The sequence below is a fragment of the Micropterus salmoides genome, unplaced genomic scaffold, assembly GCF_014851395.1.
Source record: "Micropterus salmoides isolate LMB-PRFRI ecotype aquatic unplaced genomic scaffold, ASM1485139v1 Ms_hic_scaffold_9, whole genome shotgun sequence".
NCBI classification, from domain to species: Eukaryota; Metazoa; Chordata; class Actinopteri; order Centrarchiformes; family Centrarchidae; genus Micropterus; species Micropterus salmoides.
This window is the reverse complement of record NW_024044681.1, coordinates 19,093,774-19,107,295: the sequence shown is the minus strand read 5'-3', so window position 1 is coordinate 19,107,295 and position 13,522 is coordinate 19,093,774. Positions and strand designations below refer to the sequence as shown.

General features: G+C 38.9%; 1 protein-coding gene across 1 annotated transcript in view; it reads left to right on the top strand.

Annotated features, from left to right (window-relative positions):
- nsg2 (neuronal vesicle trafficking associated 2) overlaps nt 1-13,522 on the top strand; it is a 45,045-nt gene that overhangs the window by 4,960 nt on the left and 26,563 nt on the right. The window contains exon 3 of the mRNA XM_038707424.1: nt 9,013-9,123. Coding sequence (XP_038563352.1) covers nt 9,013-9,123 — 111 coding nt within the window. The remainder of the gene's footprint in view (nt 1-9,012; nt 9,124-13,522) is intronic.

The following is a 13,522-nucleotide window of genomic DNA, read 5'->3' as shown; positions in this document are numbered from 1 at the left end:
GGGCTCGCTGTTTTGTTGACTAGCAGTGAATCTTTACAGACCTCGGGAGACGCAGACACAAAGATTGCCGTTGCTTCTGGATACACTCGCTGACAGCTGATACAGATTTTGTATGCTGCTCACTTGCTCACAGGGCTGAGAAATTGTTAGTTCAGCCACTGCATAAGCTGCTGTAAGTTGCCCGCACTGGCAGGCATTATGCAAAAATGTCTGTTTTATAAATCACTCTGCAAATGGAGATGGGTCCATTTGTTTTTACAAGGAACAATGTCTGAGTTTTAAAGGTCAGTTTGCTGCTAAATCTTCAAATGTGTCTCCAGCTGTAAGTGTGATAATTTGTCTTCCTGGCAACTGATGCATGAACGCAACAGAGGCCGAGAGAAATAATAATGAAATCTGTAATTAGACGTCAGAGCGTAGGAGGTGTTGATGATGGCTATCACAGTTCATTTAATGGAAATTCTGCACACTATACTTTATCCTACACTGTGTATGATCCCTCTCTCGTCCTTTTAAAATAACACGTAGGAGTATTTTTGTAGTCTTTTTGATGCCATTTTTCAGTATTGCTTTGTAATCCTGCTTTGGTTAGTGCTTTCTATTACCCACACAAACACAGCAGAAACCTATACATTTGCTAAAGCCTGATCGATACAAGATATTTGAAGCCAATGTCGATATTTGAGAGTTTAAAATAAATCTAATAATGATATATCAGCAGATATATTAATTTTCTTTACACAACACCTAACATAAATTAACATTTTTGATAAGATTCCCTTAAATTTGTTTTCTCTACAATTTCGACCAATACTATGTTGGACATTTTATTGTTGAAAAATATGGTTGTCTCTGGTGGACAAACCATAGAATGGTGACGCTTCTTTCTTCTGACATATACACCGATACCTATAGATCTGCAATGGGCTAATATATAATAATATAATATATTGGCCTGTCCAGCAGTTGTGTTTCTTTCCACTTGATGGATGTAAATCAGATATTCACTTTCTTTTAGCTCTGTTTTTAGTCTCTACCGCCTCTTTAGCTTCTAAATGCTCCACTGTGTTCGGTAACTAGCTAACTGCGTCCGTCTGCTGTAGTGTACGGATTTTTTTTTTGGGCTTCTTTGCTGAAAACAGAAAAGCAGCTTTTCGACAGTAGAGGAGCAGTGAGAGTGAACCAAAACAGTAAAGTTGAGAGCCGGTCAGCTAAGCAATGACCTGAAGTTTGCTGGAAAGCCTTGTTAAGGTGACGGGAGCTGCAGATTCAGGTGACCCTTTTCACAGTCATATTGTTTTCACATTGTCATTTGATACACTGTTCTTTAGTTGCGGTCATGGCTGCTTTAAGGACAAAGACAATGTTTAGGAAGTCATACGTTTGTTTGGATCTCTTAACCTACAAATATGGTACATCAATAATATGTTGTGATGAAAATCTCTATAATCTCTGAGGGTTGCTGTTTTAGCTACCCACATGACCCAGAAAGAGTTCATTGTTAATCAGCTTTTATTTGCCTTTCAGAATCTGATCTGAGATCAGTTTTGTTCTGTCCGCCCTTTAAAGCCAAAGCGAGGTTTATTGGGTCATGACCAGTACCCAAGATCAGCAGTGCGGCTCTGAGCAGCTTTAAAACAACCCCAGCTGTTTTCACCCTGATCCTGCCTGATGACTGTGACCTCCCCGACTACGGGGTTACCCAGGGATATCTGCAGGGGCGGGGTGCAGTCACAGCGTTGATCACACAAGTTCACACATACGGATCTACAAATAACAATGCTGCTTACAGAGACTGAGACATTAGGGAGGGATTCAATTTGAATTCATCTGGGCAGGGAGGCATCACAGCCACCTCTGGGTTACCCATATCTTGAGTGGATTGCTGGTAAAAACAACAACTAGAGGACAATGGGGATAGTTTGACTCGCAGATGGACAGATCTTTTCTTTCAGTTTGTCGTTTTTCTAAGATCAAAGCTCAGGTACAAAGAGCTGCTTCAAAGGCAATGACAGACTTATAATCATTCTCTTTTCCTGTCCTTACAAACTTTCATGCCTTTCTTGTTCCTCTCCTCAGTTCCTTTGCGCATGGCTGTGTGTTTTATTCCTAATACATTCGGGAGGAATTCCTGGGAGCAGGAATCCTCAGTCAGCGTGTTAAATCAGTAATGGATCGATGAGTGATTTTCTCTGTGTTTGTGACAATACAAGGCCTCATAACCATATGAACCATCATCCAAGTTTATTTTGACAAATGATACATAAACTATTTTCACGTTTAACTGGCTGGCTGTGCACACGGGCTGTGAGAGTAGCTGTGACATCTGAAGGCAACCAAATGTACTATACTAATGACTCGGTAGCATGTTGTTAATGAATAGCAAAGCCTAAACACTCACAGCCTGTTAGCTCCCAACATGTCAATCATCAGTTTTTAAAGGTCAGGCGTTGTTATAACAGGTAATGTAAAGCAATTTTGTTAAGCTATTTTGATTAACTGCCAATTGTTTGGTCTATGAAATATCAGTAGATAGTGATAAAAAAAAAACAGAATATCGCAGATCCCAAGGTGACATCTTCAAATTGCTTGCTTTGTCCAACCAACAGTCCAAAACTAAAAAACTAAAAAAGAGTGAGTTGCTGGAACCAGATAACATTTGGTATTTGTGCTTGAATAATGACTTTTATTGATTATGACAATTTATTGATTATCAAAATAGTGGATGAATAATCTTTTGTCGGTTGACTAATTCATCGTTTTCTTGATAATGGGTTGGGAACCATGTAGAAGCTCACTGGAAGACATGTATAGCTCAGTTATGGAATCGGTAACTTAATATGAAAGAACGCAGTCAAGAGATGTGTGCACATTGCTCTATAAATATGGGTTTAGTGAGAGATTCATTAATAACCAAAAACTCTGCACTTTTTGCTTAGTATAAGTAACAATGGGCTGATGACATATGGACATACTAAACCGAAACTGTGTACATTTAGGTGACGTAAATGATAAAATATAAATATGTTACTGAGAATTATGTTGTATATTATTTATATAAAAAGCAAAGATCCTCATGTGCCCAGCTAAGATCTGTTTTTTTACCACTTACTGCTGAAATTGGAAAAGAAGGAATAGAAAGTCGGTCTGGAAATGAAAAATGGATTATTTCATTTTGCTGTTTGACTGATTCTATTGCTCTTTTACTGGGAACTGTGCAATACTTGCTTGTTAATAGATTTTGTAAATTTGGATGATGCACAAAGATTGAGTTGGCTGTTCACATTTAGATTAGCTAGTTACTTGGAGAAAGGTGGGGAGATAAGGAAAAAAGTATAAAGTTTAGGTATGTAGCAGTTCTTTTCAGTGTTTAGTTCATCTGAAATTTGTTATTTCAAATATGTTACTTGTTTTGTGTAAGTATTACCAAAAAATGTGTGTTTTGTGAAATAGTGGTCCACATGTTTGGCATGGCACATAAAAATAAATTAAATTAAACTAAACTAATAAAGTACATTTTCAATCAGTTATAAAAATAAAAATAATAATTTAAATAATTAATCAGTTTAATAACAGCCACTGTATGTGCTCGTGTTTAGAAATGAGCTTCCAGCTAAACTGAGCACACAATTTGTAAAAAAAAAAAAAAAAAAAAAATGTTTTGCGTTTGAAAATTTGTAGGCAAAGAAATAAAAGGAACTTACTGTAACAAGCAAAATAGTACATTTTGCATTTAAAGTAAATATGCACCTTGTGCCTTCAGTAGTCTTTGTTGCTTTTATGTATATATTTCATACTCCAGCCACTCTGGGCCCCTGCACTGTATAGTATAATGTGTGGTCCAACTGTACTGCAGTGTTGCCTGTTGGTTGGACCAGTGGTTTTAAGTCCTTCTCCTCAGGACTCTGAACCCTGCTGGTTTTTATTTGAGCTGTGTACAGATTGATTTAAACCTCTGATGGCAGGGGAATGTGAATAACTGCTATTTTTTAGATTTCAGGAGTGAGCCCAATGATTGTGGTTTATTTGAAATGTTATAAAGATTCTTTTTTATGCTGCTATTATCAACATTTTTATATAAAAATGGACGAAATTACTATGTGTATGTGAAAAGCGTTGCTTGTAGTGACAAATTCACAGGAAATTATCACCTAACTGTGCCCCAGATCTACACAACTTTTTAGCCTCTTTTTTTCAGAGGCAGCACACAGCGGCTTTGAGCAAAAAATCTCTAAACACCCATTGTACGCTACCTTCACAACACCAAATGGCAGACAGACACAGCAACTAGCTGGTCAACAAAGAGGAGTATTAAGCAGCTAAAGAAACACACAGTTACCTTGACGAGATTATTACATCCCCTGAAATTGTATTATTTTCTAGGTAAAGGTCTTTGAAAACCTACAGTTTATATTACATTTCTAACCAGATCCATGTTTATATGCATTCACACTTTTATTCACAAGGAAGGAATCATGAAAAAAAGTGTCTGTAGCTGCCTTTCACACTGAAACTTCCTGAAAGACCAATTCTCCCACAGCTCAGTCTTTGGAGGGAGAGAGAGAGAGAGAGAGAGAGAGAGAGAGAGTAGTAGTTCTGTTCTTTCTGAAATTAATTCTTCATGTGTCATTCAAACTCTTGTTGATTCAAAAACTGACAACTTGAAATGCGCTTAAATGCCATATATATCAAGTCCTTCAAAAACGTCCAGTATCACATTGTGTGGCAGCAATCATTTCACCACACAGGAATAAATTGTGGAGCTCTATTACAGATCTAAAAGTGACTGCATGTCAGTCATGGAGATATTAAAAGGTCACAGTGACTCAAGACGTTTGCATAAAATACACACGACTAATTGAACATCTGTAAATAGATTCTCACAGGAAATTGCAGCAGAGACTGTGCTGGTGTATTTACTGGAATCATTTGCCTTCCTTCCAGCACCAGCACCACCCACACCACATTTTATGTAAACAAGATTACTGAACAATATTTTTATCAGTAACTTTAGTAAAATAGATGTAAAGTAGAACAAGGGGAATGTGTTGCTCTTAGGAGGAGGCTGTCAAGAAGGAGTTGTGTGGGTTGTTTTCATTCATTCAATCCTTGTTCAAGAAAAATGGTTTACATTGTAGCTAGTCTCTTATTGTTTAATGCTAAGTATTAACTTGCCAATAATTATGCTTAACAGCATGTCAACCTTTTTATAATGTCCCGTCCCATGCATGCTGTGATTTGTTGGTTCACAGAAAGTGACTTTGACAAGCGCATCAGCTTAATGAAAAGCTGAAAACATGTTTCAACAACAAAAAAACACACCAATATCTCTAAATGACCACAGATTTCTCCCGGTGCTCCCAATGGCCAGTCCGACTGTGTTGCATGTTAGCAGCCAGAGCTGGAGGCTCGTAATTCTCTGTACAGGAAAAACCTGGATTTTGGTTCTTCTGGGTATCGTGAATGTCTGTACAACCTTTCAAGATAATCCATCCAGTAGTTATTAAAATACTTAAGTGGAGGGCTGACCATCTAACTGACTGATATTGCCATCTCTGAAGCCATGCTGCTAGTGTGAAAATATAAACTACACATGACCTTGCATACATGTAAATAGATTCTCATGATTAATCGCAAAGGAAAAAATGAGGAGCTACCTCTGTGGAATAATAAGTAAGCAAGTTGTAATTATATTTTCATTCATCTTGTCCTGACTGTTCATGGCTGCACCATTTATAGGACATGTTTTACATCAAGATTTTTTGAACAATATAATTATATAATTATGTAATATAATTACAATATAATTGTTCATAAATGAACAAGTAATTGGACCTTTCTAAACAGAGATGGTGGCACCTTGTTCAGTAGATTTCCATGAGCTGCTGGTTGCTAAAGGGCTGTGGAAATGAGGCAGTGCCGATTGATAGCCATGTCATTAGCTAATATGACATAGAGGAGTGAGAGGAGAAAGTAATGAAGCAACATAAAGCGCTGCTGTGTTTGATGCTAGAGGCCCTGAGCACATCAGAGGATGAGAAAGTTGAGGCAAAATTGAGACATTAGTTACGACTAAGACAAGACATCTGGTGTTGCTGCACTGAAGGCCATGAGGCTCTGGGTCCTCAGGGGTCCAATCAAATGCATGTGTTCAATACACCTACTGTGGTCTTCAACTCTTAGATAACAGCTTTCTAGAGCCAACTGGCAGCTTTGTGTGCACCGCAGTTTCTGGCTTTGTCTCAAAGTGGTGGAGAGCCACGCAGAAGAAGCACAATTAGCCACAAGGACACTGAGACAGTGTTCTCTTTCTCTCCATCCACCTATTCTTTGCCTTGTCATTTGTGCACCTTTTCTCTGTATCTGCCCGATCCTCTGGTGCACATTAATATACAGTGGATGGACAAAGCAGTGGGGATGCGTTCTCTTTTTAGTAAGTGCAGTGATGAAGTGAAACCTGGTAAAAGAAATTCTTTTGCTCAGATCAGTCAGTGCCGCGAAAGAGGAAATGACGCTGAAGCTGAGAAGAAGTTAATTAAGTTTTTTTTAGGATTTAGGATTAGGAATTATAAGTGTGGGTTGTGTAAATGTTGCCACAAGTCAACGTGGAGAGGATATTTAGAACCCAGATATGATAGAAAATACCCTTATGTACAGTACTGTGCAAAGGTTTTAAGTTATTTGGAAAAAATGTTGTAAAGTAAGAATGCTTTCAAAAATAGACATGCTAATAGATTATATTTATCGATTAACAAAATGAAAAGTGAGTGAGCAGAAGCTGCCTTCAAAACAGCATCGGTCCTTCTAGGTACACTTGCACATAGTTTTTGAAGGAACTCAGCAGGTAGGTTGGCCCAAACACCTTGGAGAACTACCTACAGTTTTCCTGTGGATTTAGGCAACCTAAGTTGCTTCTCTATCATCACGTAATCCCAGATGGACTCGATGATGTTGAGACCGGGGCTTTGTGGGGGCCATACCATCACTTCCAGGACTCCTTGTCCTTCTTTAAGCTGAAGGTAGTTCTGAATGATGTCCGCTGTATGTTTGGGGTCGTTGTCATGCCCTGATGGTATTGCATAATGAACAAGTATCTGCCTGTACTTCTCTGCATTGAAGAGACCATACATTCTGACCAGATTCCTAGCTCTGTTTGCAGAGATGCAGCTTTGAGCAAGTATACCTAGAAGAATAAACAGTTTTTAAGGCAAAGCGTGGTCAAACCAAATACTGAATATAGCTTTAAGTGAGTTATTCTGCTATACAACATGCTAATAGATGTTCATCACTCTGTTATGTAATAAACAGGACTAGTGGGCACAAATTATGCTTAGTTTTATACACATTTGATTAAGAGACTGATGTTTTGCATCAGAATTAGGAAGTGTTTTGTTTTCAAGCAAAACTTTTAAAAAATTTATTCAGGTGAGACTAAATGAGCAGGCATATAGTGTCCACCTGATGTCTTGGACTGACTTTTACCTTCAAATAGCATGTTTAGATAATGTAACTGTTGGCGTATTCACGACATGTCTGATCACCTGGATGCTTGATTCTTCAGACTGGTTGTAGTGACAACGCTGAGTTCCCAGATCTCAGCAATGACTTGGATGAGTTCACAGTTATCAAAACTGATTTCCGTTTTCTGATCTGATCATTTGTCTGTGTTACAAATCAGTTTTGGAAAATTTAATCTATTTTATGATCTTACAGCGCTATGGTTAAGGTTTGGTTAGGTTTAGTCACATAAATGATTTGGTTAGGTTAATGGCGGTCATGGTTCTCGGAATTACTTCTTTTGGCAGGTTAGGGGACCTTCGTTGTTATGGTAATCTTACCTTAACCACTTAGTTAAGCTAAGGGAACAATTGTGGTCATGATTATAAGAAACCAGCACTGACTTTTCATAGGAAACAGGACAAAATAGTGACCTCACGTGTTAAAGTCCGTTTTGTTGACCTATCCCGTCCTTTGCTTCTGACCGACAGAAGTCATAATTCCTACCACCGCTAGAAGGCTTTGTCAACTGTATAAACAAATGTTTTCTGGTATTTGCTGAAACGGCTGATGCTGTCTCAGAATAACACTTTTTATCCTTAATTGGAGGTGTCAACCATGCGCAAGGGAACTCAGCTGTAGTTGGTAAATTAATGGAGAAATCCCATCCACTTTTCCCAGTTTTTGAATCAGTACCTTCTACAAAACAACTGAAAGTTGGAAAGTAGGCAAATCTAAGAGTGTGGGAGTTTCACTCTGTCCCTTTTCCCCATGTCCCTCTCAACCCTCTAAACCTGTTTGCTTGAGGAGTGTTGGACTGACAGTACTAGGGCAGAGCTGTACTGCCCTGGCTCTTTTTTCCCATTTAGCTGCCGGCACAAAGCCCAGTGTTTTCCCTTTGGATTGGGGGTCTTGGATTCTGGGCACCAGTCATTATTAACATACAGTAGAGCTGTAACAGATGCCCAGCACCAATGTTTCCTGTAGAATACTTTCTAGCTCTAATAAGCGTTGTGCTATATTATGTATTATCTGTATATTATTTTATGTTTATCCAGAGTCAGTATGAAATTGCAACTTGTGCTTTCCTCTATCACTCTATCCTTACTTACACCTCTGTGTATTGAGGTGTACACTCATCTCAACCTCTCTTTTTAGATTTTGTATTACTGCTTTATCAGAATATAGACTCGAATGATGTCTGACCCCAGATTTACTTTCAGTGTCGTAAATTATTTTTGTTCCTTTATGGTTCAGGATCTTTTCGGCTGTGCATATCACATGTGAGTATACTGAATATTCAAACAATGCACAATGAAATATCTGTGAATATAAAAACAAATGGATTAAATAAGTCTAAAGATATGTCCAAGAAAACCATGCAGAGATCTCATAGTAAACATAGTAAAAAGTCTTAATTTTGAAGGAGAGGAGAAAACCCTGCTAAAGTAACATCCACCCACCCTTCAGTGCCTTTAACATCCCTTAGTATTTAACAGTTTCTCCCTTCTCCAGGTGGTGGTGAAAACTCGCACGGAGTACCAGACAGAGAAGAAGAGGCTGAAGGTTCCCAAGGTGGAGGAGTTCACCATCAGCTTTACTGACGGGGTGTCTGAGAGACTTAAGGTAAGAATGAGTGAATTTATGATGAATAAAAAGTAGAGATGTAATGATCCGATATGCAGAATCTCTATCTGAACTGATCTTGACATTATTAAGGTATAGGCCATGATGTAAATACAGTTTCTTTGTCAATGCCTCTATCAGTTACATTCATTCAGCATTGGTATCGGATCAGTATTGGTTGATATTCTGATTTCGTTATCTGGAGAGAAAAAGTTGGATTGTTGCTTTCCTAAAAAAACATGCTGTACTTGATCTGTGACTCAACAGTATAATGTGTGTCGGAGTGGAACAGTCACTGTCTGTGGGTTGAGGTAATATTTGGCTGTAATTAGAAGGTTGATATTTATTCACCTAACGTTTCCCCCTCGCCTTACCAAAATTAAATCAGTGTGACCAGGTTGAACTGCCAATTTGGTTTAGAAATATACTTGTAATTGACTCAGACAGTTTGCTATGTAAATACTCAGGAGGTAGAGATACATGCAAAGCTGCAGACAAACAAATTGAAGAATTGGATTGATATGATCCCCTCATGCAGATTTACTCAAGAACTGTACTTTACTTGAGGTATTTGTACTTTGCTATATGTGTAATGTAAATGATATGTAAAAGAAATGTAAATATTCAATATATCCAGTCACTGCCAGTAATTTTCAGAAACACAACATAAAGATTATCCCTAACATTTGTTATGTTAGCACTTTGAACAGTTGACTAGTGTATTTAGTGTAAGGTTTATGCTCCTTCCTGACTGTCAAAGAAAAATATGTGCAAGTTTATTTACCGGTATGTGTGGGTTGTTCAGTCTTTGCACATTTCAGCTGTCCTTTAGGTTTGTCCCAAATTTAAAGCTCCACCTCAACCATCTACAGTACAGCGGTAAAATTCAGCTTACACATTCGGACATTTTACGACAGAATGAGTACTTTTACTTTTGATACTTTGAGTATATTTTGCTGATCATTCTTCCGTACTGTTATTTCAGTAGGATTTTGAATGAAATACTTTTACTGTTTTTACATTTTTGTATCGCTACTTTTACTAAAGTAAAGGAGCTGAGTATGTCTTCCACAACCACTCTTCCCTGGCAAAGAGTGGGACAGGTGACTTCAGCTGTTTGTGTGAATCAATGAGTTACCTTTCCTAAAAGGTCTACATCACCCAGGCGCTGTCGCTCTCCTGTCGTTAGGGGAGACCAAAGAGATCTCACGTTGTCATGGCAGCAAAGAAAACTTCCCTCCATGGCAACCCTGACAGAGAGCCAGAGAGTGAGCGAGGAGAGAAAGTGTGCAAGCAGCGGTGTGCAAATGTCGTAGTTAAGTAAAGTAGTTGTGTGTGTGTGTGTGTGTGTGTGTGTGTGTGTGTGTGTCTGTGTGTGTGTGTGTATGAGAGGTGCAACACTGGCCTGAAAGGTCCTTCAAAGCGGAGGAGAACAGAATTAAATATCATACACAAAAAGAGGCTGTGAAATCTGTGTGAATGAGACACAGCTCTACATGCACAAACACACACACACACACACACACACGCACACTATATTCACACACTGCTCCACTGAAGCCTGTGTCAGAGCACGCAGCCAAGGTTAAGTAGACAACTGCATCACTTGGGCCTCTACAGCACTCTAACATGATGCGATGAGCTCGGCGTCTTGGAAATGGCAGCATCAGTGGACAAGCATGTTAGGAATCCTCTGTGCAGAGAAAATATCTGTTTTGTCCATGAAGTCAAGCAGTCCCTTATTGATTTCAAATACAGCCACACAAAGCGGCGGAAGTCCTCCAGCCTTTCATGAGCTATACTTGACATCATACAGCTTAAGCAGTGATAAGAGTGGGCGTTATGGATCAAATCTTCTGCCACAGTAAATGTGATTTACTTTTTTGTTAATCACAATATCAATATGATATGGTACATTCTATGGAAATTCAATTGAGAAACATTTTATACCTGTAATAATTAGATGGGTATGGCTGTTTTGGATTAATCTAATGTCTTTAATACCTGAACAATTGATGTGCTTCATTGCATCGATTTCAAGTATTGCCCACAAAGGCCCAATACGAATAGATATATTAAAGAGAGAGGTATGTTAGTATAAATTGTATAATAAAATCTCTGACAGTTATTAATCATCTCATTGTAAATATTGTCATATTGCCCAGCCATGTACAGATGAGGGAGGTGTCCAGAGCTTACATTTTACTGATTTTTAATTGGCTACATAGTAAAAGTTACATTTGCCATTACTAATATAATACACCTGAACCTGTGACCGGAGTGTCAGTGCTGGAGTTGCATTGTGGGTTGCCAGGTTTTGACAAGGAATAAGAAAAAGACAATATCTCCGGTTCCACTGTATCTATTTTTTTAATAAGTCGTCGTGAGTCTGATATACATATTATACAGTAGGAGTGCAATGCTAAATAATGGAAGTACTCTTTTAGGATGCACTTGATAGGTGTTTTGGCGACTAGTGGTCATGTGACATTGTAGGGGATACAAATCAGGGCACAGTGTCAAAACTGGACACACTGCCATGCAGCAACACTGAGCCAACTCGTTAGAGATTGTTGCTCGTCAGAGTTGGCCAAAATGTCAGTGCAGACTCTACTGTTATCCCTTGCTCGCTACGCCACGTCAGCTTTTGTTAGGCAGAAATGCATTTTCAGTCTATGTGATTTTGTGCGATGTCGGTTGGATTTGGGTGCTTGACTGAACTGCTTGCTTTGCTTGCATGTGCTCTGCAGTACAGAGCAAACATTTCTAGATGAAAAGCTTGCGCATCTCTTCTCTCTTCAAAGCTTTGCAGATTGTGTTGATGGATGAAGAGCTCAGAGTGTAAAATGCTCTCTAATCTGCCCTCCCTCACCGCCTTGCTCCTGCTTGCCACTCTCCACCCTTTCCTTCACTTCTCTCTCCTTCCCCGCTGCGGATTTCTTCCCTTGCAAGTTTTTGCTTACTGCATTACTTTTCCCTTTTTGTATTTAAACTGCTTTATTTTGAAATGCAGTGCATTTGCTTTTATAAAAGACAAGCATTTAGTTGGAGCCTTTAATCCACAGTGACACACATGGCCATGACAGTGTAACCGGGAACACAGAATGAACATTCTGCAAGGAAAGCAGACAAAAATTGGAGCAAGTGGGGAAAAGGCATAATCGGGGATTTTTGGGAGACATGTTAATATCCACAACTGCCTAAAAACAAAGCATCAAGAAAATGAAATACAGTTATAATTTGGTGGAAGTAGGGCATAAGAGCAGTTATATGATGATGGTTTCTCACGAGAGCGCCCTTCTCCCTGCTGTCCCTCCTTGCCTCTCTCATCTATTTCCTCCTCCCTCCCTATTTCCCAATGAGTTCTCCCTTTAGACCATGTTCATGTGTCATCGCTTCCCGTGTCCCAGTCCCCTCCCTCCTACTCTTGTTCTGTCCCTTGCTGCTTGCCTTTTACCCTCCTCCCTCCCTGTCTTTCTCCGTCTTTCTCATTACTCCCAGAAGACCTGAGATACAGCATATTCTCTGTAGTTGTTTTGTTCCATGAACAAACCAAGGAGGGCATGTTTCTCATTAACTAGCTAAAATAACAGCAGACTGCAAGCTCCTGATTTCACTGCATGCCGAGCAAACTGAACCTGGAGAGGTCTCAGTGAGATGGAGTTCAGTCTACTGACATATATAATGTTTTTGAATCCTTTCCAATAGCTTACCAAATCATGTTTGTACTACTAATTTGCAACAGCAAATATTTTTAGAAAGAAGTATAAGAGACTGAATAGCCTTTTCTTGGTCAGTATAATAAGGGAACATACTTAATGAACATATCAGCAGAGTCAATGTTCATACTGATCATATCTACAAAAACTTCACAAGCAACATGTTTCATCAGTTTTTTCCTACAACATCAGCTTGCAGCGGCTAAAGCATGATTCACATTTATGATTACGTATAGGCAAGCCGAAGATTGTCCTTTTGGTTAAATGTTGTTAATGGTAGATATTGGCGACTCTTTTTTCCTAGAGATTATGTTTTCATATTACTTAATTGTTTTCCTAATCATGTTGTGGTGGCAAAGGTAATCGCTGGGTTATGTTCAGAGGCAACATTTTTTGGAGTGAATGAAGGGCTACATTTATATACCACACCAGAGTTGCAGGGAGGTGGTCGAGGCGGATGGTGGGCGTACAAAGACTTTGACACTAGAGAATGCGGTTCGCATCCTGACTGTCGTCTACGGCTCGGTGGCTAAGGTTAGAAAAAGATTGAGGTTTCAGTAAAATAAAAATAAAAAATAAATAAAAAAGTCACTGTGGGCTTTTCCTGTGCTAAACCAGACGATGATCTTTCCCTAACGTTAACTATAACCATGGTTAGAAAACTATAAAAATGTTAAAGG